The sequence below is a fragment of the Platichthys flesus genome, chromosome 21 (assembly GCF_949316205.1).
Source record: "Platichthys flesus chromosome 21, fPlaFle2.1, whole genome shotgun sequence".
NCBI classification, from domain to species: domain Eukaryota; kingdom Metazoa; phylum Chordata; class Actinopteri; order Pleuronectiformes; family Pleuronectidae; genus Platichthys; species Platichthys flesus.
Window position 1 is genome coordinate 17,044,228 of NC_084965.1, and position 14,759 is coordinate 17,058,986.

The window sequence follows — 14,759 nt, forward strand, 5'->3', positions numbered from 1 at the left end:
ACAGTGCATCAGCCTCTGTGATTATGGGTCAGCGAGGTCCCCTGCTTTAGCACAGGCACCAGTCGCTCACTCTCTCTTTCTTTCTGTCTCTTGGCATGTCAGAGTTATGCTGTTCCTCGAGTCTGCAGACTAAAATATCTTCGTCTTCCTGATAATCACCATACGTACAAGTGCAGAATGAAGTGGAAATGATGGAGAAGGTGTGTGGGCTGGTGTTCGCGATAGTCCAGGGATCAGACACCAGTTTCTGGTTTGGGACACATCGTTTTATTTTGGAAAGGTCACACTACATCGCTGAATGTCAGAAAATATAGTCTTCAGTAGCAGTCACCAATTATCTGTCTTTACATGACTGTTAAAATACTTTGGTCATGTTATTTTTACTCTGGGTTATTCATGTCATCACTGAACTTAAAGCACAATTTTTGAAGGAAGAAATAGCACGAAGGAAAAGTTCAGTCCATTGACAATAATATACATTTTTGCTCAATTGTCTCAGTGTTGTAAGTACTGTTATTTTGATGATGTACACGCAGCATCTACTGCACTTCTGTGCGTCCTGAGAGAGGGATCCCTCACATGTGGTTCTCTCTGAGGTTTCTACATTATGTTTTTTCTAATTTTCCATTAATCTTGTTGAGGGTTAAGGACTGAGGATGTCACACCTTATTTTAGCCCTATGAGACAAATTGTGATTTTTATGTTAATTTGATGGTTGGATTGATTGCGTTTTCATGGGACCTTTCTTGTTCTTGTAAGATCAGTTGAAATGTTTGTCAAAATAACCAGATGTTAGATAAATATTATTAACAATGAGACACTTATCTAAACAAGGTTACAAATTGATTTACAAATACCTGGGAATACACGGCACAAAACGAGAAAGGAAAGATAAACAAACAACATCAGTTAAAACCAACCAAAAATCAGGCATTAGAAGGCTTTGCTATAAAGATCTGTTTTAAGAGGTGATTTAAAATGTTTAATATGCTGACAGGTCACCCTTAGTTACCAGACCTGACTAAGGAACTACTATCATCTTTGGTTGCAAGGTTATGGCCTGGGGCAGGGAGTTTGTAGCTTCATATTATAACTGGGGGGTTAGACTGTGCCGAGCTTTAAAAGTCATTGAAAGAATCTTCAAATGAATCCCAAATTTAGCTAGCAGCTAATGAATGGAGGGTAGAATTGAAGAGATATGGTTCCTATATGCTTGAGAAGCAGCGTTCTGCACCACAGCTGAAGCTGAGAAACGGAGGAATGACTGCAACATGTAAACAGTGCACTGCAGGTTAGAGAAGACAAAGGCATGTATAAGCGTCTAAGACTAAGACAGAGCTATTTCACTTTGATTATATATCTCAGATAAAAGTAACATGATTTAATAATGTTAACGACATGGGCTTCAATCTTCATTTTTTGAAATACTGATGTGAAACTGAGGTTACTGAGTTCTCAGACTCTTCTTTACTTGAGCTGTCTTTAGGCTTTAACTCCATCCTTTAATTGTAAGCAGAAATTACATAATCTCACTTTAATCCTTAAATCTAAAGAACAATATAAGTTTTTTCCTTCCTTCATACGTACCTTAGGGTTTAGATTTCTTTACAAGTTTCAAGCCACTGCAAATAGATTCTAATACCATTGTGCAATAAATTAAAGTAATGACTGAAATATTATGAAATTGCTTTTAAAATATAAAAAAGCCCCAATAGTATAACAGGATGTGTGTAAATGACAGTAAACAGGTCTTTCAAAGAAGGAGATAAATTTAAAGTGACTCAATATTCAACCACACTAATGACAAAGTAATATTCTGACCCCACAACTCATAATTTATTACAATGACCAAAATAAATTCTCAGCTATCAGTTTGAATATGAGCATGTAAGGGTCAAGAGCCTGTTTACTGGAATTTCTATCTACAGTCAACAAGTCAAGGCTCCGAGCTATTCCGACATCTGCGCACAAGGAATGTTCTGTGAGGCTCGAGCCAATGGAGGCGGCTGATGTGGTTGGTTCGCTGCACTTCTGGTTTGCCAAATGTAGAGTGAGGTTTGGAGGAATTCAGGATCAGAGCCCACCTATCATCATACAGTGTCTGTAATGACTTATGCGCTTTAAAAAAAAAGAGAGAGGCAGTGAGGAGAGGATGCATAGATGGATCTGAGAATCTTAGGAAGGATAGAATATGAAAAGTCTACGCAGGTCTTTTTTAGGATCCTAGAGACACATTTAGAAATAGAGAAACACACGAGTCATTCTCCTATGGCGCACTGTCAGTGTTTCATGTTATTCACGGAGGCCTCACAGATCTAACTTTTACAACCTGGGTACTTCTTGTGTTGATATTGACTCCCACGTGAAGCTCATAAACAAAAATACCCACAGAACATATCTTCACATGATTGAAGTAAATGTTTACAGAGTTTAGTTGTTTTATCATTTCAATCAATCAATCACATTTCGTTTGTATAGCCCATATTCACAAATCACAATTTGTCTCCTAGGGCTTAACAAGGTGTGACATCCTCTGTCCTTAACCCAACAAGAGTAAGGAAAAACCTTTAACTGGGTAAAAAGAAGGTAGAAACCTCAGAGAGAGACACATGTGAAGGATCCCTGTCCCAGGATGGACAGAAGTGCAATGAATGTCAAGTGTAAAGGAGCTTGTGGACCTTTCAATTTTTAAATAATAAGTACAGCGGAGATCTGCTTCAGCAACCATTCTTTCCTTTTTTTGGGTTCAATTGACTAATGCATCAGAGTTATACATGTTTAAGTTCAGCAATAAATGTCTAATTTGTTATTATTAAATTAACAATAACATTATAATGATATTATATATGACCATCGAGCACCATACTCTCTAAAGATGTTTTCAGACATGCACTTTTCCGCAGGGATCCTCCGGACTTTCTCTGCAGGGGCTGTGAGAGTGAATGCAACAGTCAGAGTGAGAGTGAACTTTCTCTGTCTGGCCTCCTCATTTAAAGTCTGCAGAAAGTCCTGAGGAGCTCATGTTGGAACACAGGAGCAGATCCTCCACAGGATTCACAGCAAGCAAATATGGTTGTTGGGGACAAAATAACTAAAAACAAAACAAATCTCAGGATGAAAAAGCAGTGACCTACATGTAAGAGCAGACAGAGACGTCAGAAGAGATTGTGTGATAAGGGCCGACGCAGGTGTCCATGTGCTCCAAACAAAAAATGTGATTTCCGCAGCAGCATTGAAAGATTGCACCCTGCCTTCTGTATGCTGCACCCCCCCCTCACCTGAACGCTCCAATGGTTTCGGCATTGTTTGGAACATGTCTGAGCAGGGAATCTCCTGTGTTGTGCATTTGTGAGAGGAAACATCTGCAGAGAGTCCGGACCCAAATTATTCAGACTTTCTCCGGAGACTATGGTTCAAATGTGGCCATTAGGAGACCTATACTGGTCGACCACTACTAATTACAAAGCATTTCTATTGCATGTCCTTTTGAAGAACAAATGTCTGTATTGTAATACTGACATTTTTCTTATCTGCATCAGGACAACACACACAGGGTTTTCACTGAGCTGACTGTTTGCTGATCTGTCACCACTATGGTTAAACTACCTGGTTAGTGTTCGTGTTTGTGGTTAAATTAAACCAAAACTCTCTGTTGGTAAGAAAACAGAATTAAACAGTGATCTCCCACCCTGTCCGCCTCCTGCTGAGGTTTTGTTCACACAGATCAGCAGAAGCAGCATTTATATTGATGAAAAGAAGGAGTTAAACCATTTTCCATTTTCTTTGTGTGTGTGTGTGTGTGTGTGTGTGTCAAGGTGTGTGTGTGTGTGCCTGTGTGTGTGTGTGGTCCAGGTATTACACATGTTGTGAGGAACTTAATATGTCTGCATAGTCACATCATGGGGACTTGTCTTCCTTATGGGGACAAAAGTTAGATTTTATAACATAAGATGTAAGATGAGGACATGTTTGTCAGATAGGTTAAGAGTAAGGGTTGGGAAGTAGTAACTATGGTTTAGATTAGGGTAAGTCTCCAGGAAATCAAGGTTAGGTCATTGTAATGTCCCCTGAATTCAAGGGACGTGTGTGTGTTTGTGTGTGTGGGTGTATGTGTGAGTGTGTATTATGTGATTTTAAAACAGATTAAAGCCATATTCACTGATGAAACCAAACTTTATTTTTCTCCAGAGCCGCACGTTCAACCTGTAACGGCTCCATGACAGCTCTCTGAATGTTCCCTTATCTTATTTGAATTTAACATATTTCTAGATCAGTTAAAATTTGTCTATTAGAATTAGGAGAGGTTTAAATCCTTTCGGCGTCCTTGACCCTTCACACCTAGCCAGGTGTTTTCTGATGAGGTTGAAACCGGGCAGAGTCAAGCAGCCGATGTACGTACAAACAAGCACTGGATTACCTTTCAAATCATGAGATTCTGTTTAGCAACACCGCCAACAGTACAGGACATTGATTCCACCAATCCCTCCGTGATAATTCAGTTCTTGGTCTGGTTCATTTATTGGGTCTCTGCATTTAAGCAGGCTCCACCCTCAGCCACCTCTTTTGACCTAAAACCAGAATAGAGGACTGAGATAGCAGATCATGTTACTCCAACACAAAGTAAAGAGAATTAATACAAATGACTATGACAGAACAGTGTCAACCAAATGTGCTTGTCTATATAATGTCAAAATGTGCATTAAACTCAATTGTGAAACCAAATATCGGTTTGATTCAGATGCGAGAGAGTTGTATGAAACTCTACATCCATCTTTTCGATTTCTATGCGTGTGCGGAGACAGGATAAACTTCTCTGTATTTCAGTTGTGTGACTGTGGATGGGACCATCACTCGGAGCTATGATAATTCTGTGAGGTCACCAAATACATGAAGAAGCCCCACCACACAGCCCAACAAAACTAGTGGGAGGATCAGATAAATGTAATTTAGGAAACTCTTCCAGGAACCCATCCAGCAGTCTAGGATGTAGATGTAGAGGTCTAGTCAGGTTACACCATAAACTGCATGTAAAAAGTGTTAGTCTTGTGAACACACTTGTAAAAACGACAGAGAAAGACAAAATGAATAGGGAGGTCAACAAGTAAATCAAGTATATTAACAGCAGTTTTAGATAAATTAAAAGGTAACAAAAGCGATTTTTGAAAGAACTTGACCATTCCGACAATCACATGACCTTTCTCACTAGAGGCCAGTCACAGTCGATTATCTGCACCAATAATCCTGAAGGGTGAGGGGTTTATAAATAATCTTAATGAAACCACTTGTGTCGCAGCCTCTCAAATTTCGAATCATAAATATCTGACATGTTTGTTATTTATGATAATCTGCTCTGACGGAATACTGAGCAAAAACTGAGCAAAAAGCCAATGAGAGTAATCTGAATGGGAAAATCAGTTAAGAGTTGAAAATCGTCTATGTGCACCAGACCTAACTCACTTGACTGACTAGACCTGGATCAGTTGATGTAACATTTTAAAACAAATGATTTCACCAGTGACAGAGTTTCCAAGTCACTGTTAAAGTATCTGTTTGCCCAGTTTAAACCAACTGCTATCAAAGGGACCCTTTTAAATAAAAAATCCCTTTCCCCACATGGAACCCACAGTCAGCCCAGATGGGCTCATGTTATGAAAACATATGCTCATACAGTCCACATTTAGCCACATTTGGAGCACTTAGTTGGCCCATTTCAAGTGCATGGCACTTGTTACCCATGTTGTCCAGATTGTATCCATATGGTTTGCACATGTGCATGTGGACTGGGATAGATGTCTTCATTCAGTTACTTTGAGCTGTAAAGCAACTCCTTTAATGAGGGCACAAATAAAAAGGGCTACTGGTTATAAATGTGCTATTGATAGTGGTGATAGTTACCATGAGCAGGATGGGACTGTGCTAGTCAGATCAATTTACCCGTTTATATTGTGTTTTTTTTAAGTCATTTTCAATATACTCTATATTCACACTGTGAGAAAAAGTGTAAGTCCATTGTTAAAATATGATTCCTTAAGCCCAACACAAAGAGGATAAATGCAACAGGAGCTGGGAGGAGACTTTGTAAAACAGAGGTTGTGGCAGCTGTACTCTCTTCAGCTCACTGATCCTCCCCTGTCTTTAAAGCCGGTGCCAACACACTGTAGCCCTCACTGCCGTGTTTATATTCCTGTTTTCCCAGCACAGCACAGCGCTCACGTAGTTATTTTCTCTGGCCCAGCCTTGTGGTCGGTGGAACCGTGTTTGCGCTGTAAAACGAACCCAGAACAAGGCAGTGCCATGTGCCATGTGCCATGTGCCATGTTGCATGGCACAACACGAGCACTCGCAAACATTGTTTTATAGGTAAGAGGAGGAGGAGAGATGGAGAGTGGAGACGGTCTGAGTAGAAAAGAGGGAGATGTGGTGAATTCACAAGGTGGTCGAATCTCATCTTCGAGCAATATATTATAGGGGTACCCTGAGCTGGACTTTCAAATTGTACATATGCATACATTATTTTTATAGTACAGTGTGTATTATGAAGTGTGTGCATTTATGTGTATACATTTATGTATTTTTTAGAACAAGCTTCAGCATAAGTATTTCTTGTTCAAAACAAACAAGAAGGAAAAGTGAGCAGTGAACTATGAGCTGTTAGACAACTGTGTTTTTTAAATAAACACATATTAAGTGTAACACTAATCCAGTAGTCAATATTTCTTGGGCTGACACAAACTTGTTGTAGTTGTCACCTAGTTGAACATGTTCCAAAGACGTGCACTGATTTAACAACACTGAGACGGCACTCAGCATTGGTCTTCACTGCACTGGAAACGTTGATCCCAACAGTGTGGGTATCCTAGGGGTCAGGAACTACAGCTGATGAAATGAGGATTTGGAATTTGGACTATTTGTTGACAAAGGCTGTAAGTCTAGTGACCCCTTGAGGATGGGATATTTATTACATTTCACAACATAACTGTGTTGCTATTTGAAACCTACTACATGTGGAGATACAATACATAGACTATAGACAATAGAGTCAAAATAATAGATCTTCTTGCTAGGATGCATATGCCTAAGCATTTCATAGGACATATTGTTGTTTTTATATTGTTGAGTGTGTGTGCCCCAACCACACCAAGGCAATTTCCTGTATGTGCAAATATACATGGCAATAAAAATAATTCTGATTCTGATCTTTAGTTCAGTGTGGACATTTTCACTTGTGGTTGAAGCAGGGCACATTGTGGTAAAAAAAAATCCTCAATCTTTTGAACATATTGTAATATTTCTACTTTGCAATGAATATTGTGATGGTGATGTCATCGCCAAACAATGAATATTCTTAGCAAATTTCAGTTAAATGCAACCAAGTTTTCATTATGAGAACTTTTAATTTGCTGGGGAGAGAAAAAGGGAAAAGGTCAGGGCTCATCAGAATGAATAGGAGCCATCCTCTGTGGAGAGTGAATTACATAAATTGTGGCCTTGGCAAATTACAATCTGAATTTCTCATGTGTTTCAGCTCTGAATTATCCACCTCTGCCCTGGAATGAGGCAGCTGTCCTACAGAGACATGTTGCTTTGGTCGGTGTGGAGTGCGATATTACTACTGACCCCACTGGAGGGTGCTGAGGAGGAGGAGGATGTGCGAGCAGGTTGGGATGTCACTTTTTGCTGCACTTTCAGAGACTTTTTATATTTACAGTTCAAATTGTTGATACGATTGTATATGTTGATTGTGTGAGTGTGTGTGCTTATGTGTAGGCTGCAGCACAGCTGTGAATGACCTGGTGTATATTGTTGATGGCTCATGGAGTGTCGGAGTCTCTGACTTTGACAGGGCCAAGCAGTGGCTTATCAACATCACCAGCCAGTTTGACATCAGTTCACACTACACACAGGTACTGTAAACTCTATTATACTGCATGTACTTTATACTCAACACATTCATTTTCATTTCAAACACATTAAGCTGCAATTGTACTTGGGACACTACCGTATCAGATTTCTAAAGGCCTCCTAACCGATGATATTTTTTACAGTATGGTAAATGGTCTGTATTTATATTACAGCTTTTCTAGTCTTGACGACAATTTGAAACAGCACAGTACAATTTTACCATTCCCCCTTTCACACACACATGTATACAGTGCGTCTATCTGCAGCACTCTCTCTATTAATTCAGTTAAATTTAACAAAATTTAATTGATATAGCACCAAAATATATAACATTAAATATCACACATATTAATACAATGGGACAATTGGTTCGGTATCTTGCCCAAGGACACTTAGGCATTCAGAATGGGGAAGACTAGGATTGAACCGCTGACCTTCTGCCCCTTGTCCTGCTGTGTCTGTAGCTAGCTGTGATCCAGTACAGTGACACACCTCGATTGGAGATCTCCCTGGGGACACACCAGGGTGGAGCAGAGTTCATCGAGGCCATACAGAACATACCCTACCTGGGAGGAAACACACAGGTGGGACAGCATGTTTCCTCTTTGCACCTTAGCTGTCACCAGCACCAGCAGGTGACAGCTTAGATCTTAGATCTGCTTCGGTCTAACTTAGATCTGATCGGTGCTCACTAAACAAAAGAAGATTGTGCATTTGAAGCTGTGAATCAGACACTATGGGATGTCCTCAGATCTGCTGTCCCTGTGGATGCCTTCAAAAAGAAGAAAAACACTCATTTATTCACACTTGCCTGGTTCTCCGGTTTTATGAGAGAAAAATCTTTGCCTGCTGCATTTATCATTTCCTTACTTTATTACCTCTAATAGTCATAATATACATGCTGTTGCTGACGTGGTTTTCTCTTAACTGGTTTCCTGGTGCACCTGCACGCAGAAGTGTGGTGGGAGAATAAAACATATTTTACTCTCAAAATATGCTCTAAAATAGCCTATAAAGATGTTCACTACATCCAAACTCTACTTCCAAAAATAAACTAATAAAGTTAAGGGCTTTGAGGCTGGTTATGGAGAGGCAGGCTACACTTAAGTGCGGTCCATGAGTGCCAGCATTCGCTTGCAGCAGGTGCAACAATACCACACAGCAACACCACAAGCATAGAAATACTCAATAAACAAACAGACATGCTGAATTTACTTTATGGAACTTGTTCTTTGAAAAATACGACACTGTATCCGTAACCTTCTGCTAATGTTGTGATCCGCTCCCAAGTGGATTTAAAAAAGCTTTTTTATGTGTGTATATAATTTAATTTGCACTCTGTGATGTAGCGGTCAGTTGCTGAGAACTGATGGACAGACAGGTTCACACATGCCATCCCTCACAGCATCACAGCGTTTTGTCATCCACTGTTTTCTGAATTTGTCTTGCAGACTGGAAGGGCCATTAAGTTCGCTGTGGACCACGTCTTCGCCGCATCTCAGCGAGCCAGCCAAGTGAAGAACCGCATCGCCGTGGTGGTCACTGATGGAAAATCTCAGGATGATGTGGTAAATGCTGTGTATAAAAGCTGATGGCTGAAACGCTGCAATATGCATTGACCTTTTGTGATGTTTGGCCTAAAAGGAAAAGACTTCTCAACCATTGGAGGCCCATTTCTTGTTTCTTTAGGTAGATGCCAGTATGGAGGCACGAGCTCAGGGCATTACAGTATTTGCAGTCGGGGTCGGCAGTGAGATCACCACCTCAGAGCTGGTGTCCATCGCCAATAAACCTTCATCCACCTACGTCCTGTATGCAGAGGATTACACCAACATCGACCGTATCCGAGACTCCATGAAGCAGAAGCTATGTGAAGGTCAGAATTTTGTGTCAGTGTGTCTTGTTAAGAAAAATTTTTTTTAATCTCCAACTCTGGCCATGATCCTGAGTGAGCCTTTTGTTTGATTATGTTTAGAGATTTGGGTTGTGTTTTGTCAGGTTATCCATTTCATGATTATCTGCCCTGGCTCGAGATTAAATCTGGTTCAGAGAGAAGTCGAGAACAGTCTCTCTCATCAAAACAGCCACAACTACAAATACAACAATAGCCATAACCACAGCAATACACAAAGCTTCAGCTATGTCCCTATTGCCATTCACAATCAACGGACGCCAATAATATGAATTTTCCTCATTAGTCATTGTAACATTGTAATGATAGTGACTTCTCAATGAACATACATAGCACCAAGTTATGTTAAATTTTGCATTTATCATTCTCAAGCTCAAGGAGAAAACAGATATGTGCTCAAATTAAATAATGTTACATCAAAACACTGCAACATCACTATCTAGCCATAAGCACAGGGCTTACCACAGACAAACCACAGTTACAGACAACTACTTACTTTAATGCAACAGCCAGTGCAGACAGATGTGGCTCGGCCCTGCTGATGTAGCTGCAGTTTATCTATGCTGTCTCAAGAAATGACCCTTTTTTCATTCCAGAGTCTGTTTGTCCCACAAGAATCCCAGTGGCCTCTCGTGATGAGAAAGGCTTTGAGCTGCTGTTGGGCCTGAACATTCAGATGAAGGCCAAGAAGATCCCCGGCTCTCTGGTTTCTGAGATAGCATACGCCCTGACTGCAACCACAGACATTACTGAGAATACCAGGTAGCAAGACTGTGATCAAGTCCTTAACAATTTGTTACGTTTCATATTTTTTGCTATTTGTGCTGTAATTATTCTTCATATTTCATTATTTTTGCTTCATTTTCACACCAGAGAGATTTTCCCAGAAGGCCTCCCTCCATCCTATGTGTTTGTAGCCACCCTGCGCCTACAGGGGTCCACTTCAAAGCTGACCTTTGACCTCTGGAGGGTGCTGTCAAAGGATAAGGAGATGCAAGCGGCAGTGACACTTAGTGGAAAGGACAAAACTGTCACCTTCACCGCCATGAGGCTAAACAAAGAGGAGCAAAGTGTCATCTTTAAAAATGGATTTCAGGTTAGTATAAGGACTGAGTTTCATATCCCTACCAGATTAATATGTGAATCATTTTTCACGTCACTACTTTTGAAAACATTTGCTCAAACCACGATACCTCCCTCTCTTGGTTACTCAGTATTAAGTTGCTCAACAAACTGGGCCTTAGACTCTTAACACAAGACTATGAGTCTGGTGCTTAAAGGGTAAATCAACAAAACCAGAATTAAAAACAACACAACATGTACGCGTATATTACACATAGTATAGTGGCAGAATAATTGGACTATGGGCAGAAAGTTACGGACATCGGACTGGAAGGTCGTTGGTTCGATTCCTTGCAGTGACAATACAGCATACCTGCCAGGACAACACCCGGATCTGTTCCAAAGTCCAAAGAGCACTCTCCCTACCCCCACTGTCTAAGTGCCCCTGAGCAAGGCACCTTACTCCCCCGACATCTGCTCCCCGTGCGCCGTACATGGCTGTCAACTGCTCTGTGTGTCCTGTGATGTTCACCAGATGGGACAAAAGCAGAAGGCAAATTTCCCTACTCTGCATGTCGAGTGATTGTGCATGTGTTTGGGATCAATAAATGTATCGTATCTTATTAACCTGAAAGTGTCCTTGGGCAAGATACTGTCCGCCGAAAAATGGCCCCTTCTCATAAAACAAGTGCTGCACAGAAATGCACTGTGAATAGCAAAAAACTGAACTGTTAAAAGTGTTTTGAGTGGTCATCAAGAGTAGAAAAGACATCCTGTCTATTTACAAGACAAAGATCTTTAGTTGCACACCTTAGAACTATTATTGTTCCTCCGATTTTTGGCTTATGAAAATTCAGAAAAACAGAAAATGTATCCATATAGGTAATATATTACACATTATTATTTTAAAGTTTCAGTTTTCCATGAAATAGTTTGACAAAATGCTGAAATATGCGCAAATGATATCAAGTCAAATTGTATTTGTTATGATTTATCATATATAGCACATGCATGGTTTCTCAGCTATTTCTTTTGCTGTACATAGCTGTAAACTTGAATGTCTGGAAAGCTCATTATCAAAGTTACTCAAATGGTTTTACATTCATATTTATCCTGATGTATAGGCCTGGCCAATAATTTGTCTGCTTCTACTTTTAAGTTGATGCCTTCATACGTTTCTACCACAACAGCATATAGGTGTATTGGTTAATATAAAGAGTGCCGTGTTCCGTGGTGCCGTTTGTTATTTTCCTGCAGTGCCACTAAAAGGATGTATTGTGCGGTGAGTGTGTCTCTTCCAATCTTGAGTTTCCCTTCGTGTCGGTCGCTGTGAATGAACCTGACTTGCGGAGAGCCAAGCTAGTAGTAGTGTAAGCATCATCGCCTGCTGAGTTCAATTTACAGCCAGCCCGGCGAAGATGTAATGTGATGGAAGCCAGGAAGAGGCTCAAAGAAAACGTTTCCTGTGCTAAACTGCTGTATTTACCTCGTGGAAACTAGTTGGCCGGACTGTAGTACTTGGAGAACATGCCCCTGTTTCCATGGCAGCACAAGCTTATAATACATCCTGTTGGACACGTCAAGTTGTTTTTCCCGAAAGGCAGCCTTCATCCTTACACACACCTAGACTGTAGGGAGGAGAGGGTTGTAATTATGCTCAGGTTTTGTTTGCATGTGTTTGATTTGATTTGTTTTGATGTGGCACGAGGTGTAAGCCTGTGATTTGTGGTTTTTATAGATGATGGCTGTGTCGTAGCACCCCAATGAGACAATAGCTGCTCTGTCTCTTCTCTCTGTCTCGGTATGGTTTATGACTTAAGAGAAAAAATGGGATGGAAAAAGAGCTTTGGTCGAAATAACTCTGCAGTCATTGCTATTTGTGGAGCATTTAAATGACACACATTTTCAACAGAATTTGTTGAAATGAAACGCATGCATACATACAACTGCCAACAGAAATGGGAGGCTGTGTTCAAGATTTGACAAGTTGATAGCTATGTTCACCTTTGCTCATGAATGGAAGCTGTTTCCAGTCCCGGAAAATGAACAAACACTCAGTTAATGTATCTTTATAGTTGAGATATTTGTTCCTTCTTGCAGAATCTGTATGATGGAAAATGGCACCAACTCAAACTTCTTGTGAGGCCAAGCCAGGTCACCGGTTTCCTTGACGATGAGCTGATCCAGGAAGTCAAGTTGGAGCTGATGGAGCCCATTTATATCAACGGGGAGACGCAGGTGGCTAAGAGGAGAGGAACAGACCTCACTGTGCCGGTGAGTTTACAAATCACACCTCTAAATAAAGCTGCAGCTGAAAGGTCCAAGTGCTCTGAATTTATTTATTAACAAGGGCAGGGGATCCTTTGTGAAAGAACATTAAAATGGGTTGTTACAGTCACCACTAGATGAATGGCAGGTTTAAAGCACTCAATGGTAGAGAAAAGGGTAGATAAAACTCCAAATGTTGTTTGAACATGTTGTTGACGTTTGCCATATGATGATATGTATCCAATTTCTTTGACTCAGGTGGAGATTCAGAAGCTGCGCCTGTACTGTGATCCTCACCAGAGTGAGAGAGAAACTGCTTGTGAGATTTACTCTGTGGTAAGACCTCCACTGTCACCAACCTGCATCTCCACAGGTCACACGTCGAACTTAAAATTCAGTGTGTTGCTACGTGTATGACTCTACAATGATAATAACAAATATTTGTTCCCGTCTTTCTGATGCTGCACAGGATGATGAAAGGGTGAGTGCAGTTTCCTGTTTCTCTCACATTTTTTATCCGACTTTGCTAATTTAGCCACAGCAGTAACGCAAAAGTAGAGAACCTCATGAGATATGTGTAGAACTCACTGGCTGTGATATTTACTGAAGTGTGACCTTTTGTATTAAGTGTGAGAAAATATGTAAATCCAAATAATGTGTTTTTATATGCATTTTTTTAATCCTAATGAAGAAAGCACTGACTGTTTGTGTGTCTTTCCTCAGTGTCCTCTGAACCGCACTGCCTCAGAGGACGAGGACGACTGCAGTAACTGTGCAGTCGGACCCCCAGGGCAGCGTGGCCCACCAGGCCGCATGGTAACGCACACACCTACGCACTTGACTAACCAAAACCTCCGTAAAACATGTCTTCACCTTTTTGTCCCCATGTTATTTTGCAATAATGAATCTGCTCCAACAGAAAGCGGTGGTTATTACACTGTACAGACTTTATATCACTAGGATTATGTAATTTACAAATGGAGGAACGACCACAACTTGAACTCGAGAACTAGAAAACTGCTAATACATACGTTTCTTCTGTCCAATTTCTTCTTCTGATGATCTTAAATGACCTAATAATTGAATATGTCTTTTGTAGGTATTTGATCACAAATAGACATTGGATCAAATTGATACTTGAGAGCAAAGAGTCAAAGGATCATCAAAGATACTGCATTTCACTGTGAGGGGAACATAAATGTCTGTGAAATACATCATATGACCTACCTCACTCTCCACAACCATCTATAATACACACCAACCTTATCTGTTGGTGGTCTATATAAGGAGAGAGAAATTTCCCATCATCCCTCTTGCTCGCACTGTTGCTGCAGTGTAGCTACCAGTTGCTTCAGCCCCTCCACGAGCCCAGCATCCACTTGTAGGCTCCAACGGAGGGTTACAAGTATTTGCTCATCAGTCCCATAATTTATGTGTAATCATATGGGGGAGTGATTATGTTGGAGCCTGGACGCCAAACACTTAAACTGTTCTAATGCTGCAACGGTATTAGAACAGTATTTGTAGCACTGGGTATTTCACCCAGTGCTACACATGTCAGCCTCTTGGTACTTAATGTAAAGTCTGTTAATCTTCTGATTTTATGGAAGCCTAA

At 40.6% G+C, this 14,759-nt stretch overlaps 1 protein-coding gene across 1 annotated transcript; it reads left to right on the forward strand.

Moving 5' to 3' along the window:
* Positions 1–7,552: 7,552 nt before the first annotated feature.
* On the forward strand, positions 7,553–14,529 carry LOC133933077 (collagen alpha-1(XXI) chain-like). The gene is made up of 11 exons (XM_062380034.1): positions 7,553–7,658; positions 7,768–7,904; positions 8,367–8,486; positions 9,354–9,470; positions 9,592–9,778; positions 10,411–10,576; positions 10,688–10,910; positions 12,977–13,150; positions 13,403–13,480; positions 13,868–13,960; positions 14,479–14,529. Exons 1-11 carry the CDS (start codon positions 7,553–7,555, stop codon positions 14,527–14,529), a joined length of 1,452 nt encoding a protein of 483 aa, XP_062236018.1.
* Positions 14,530–14,759: the final 230 nt, after the last annotated feature.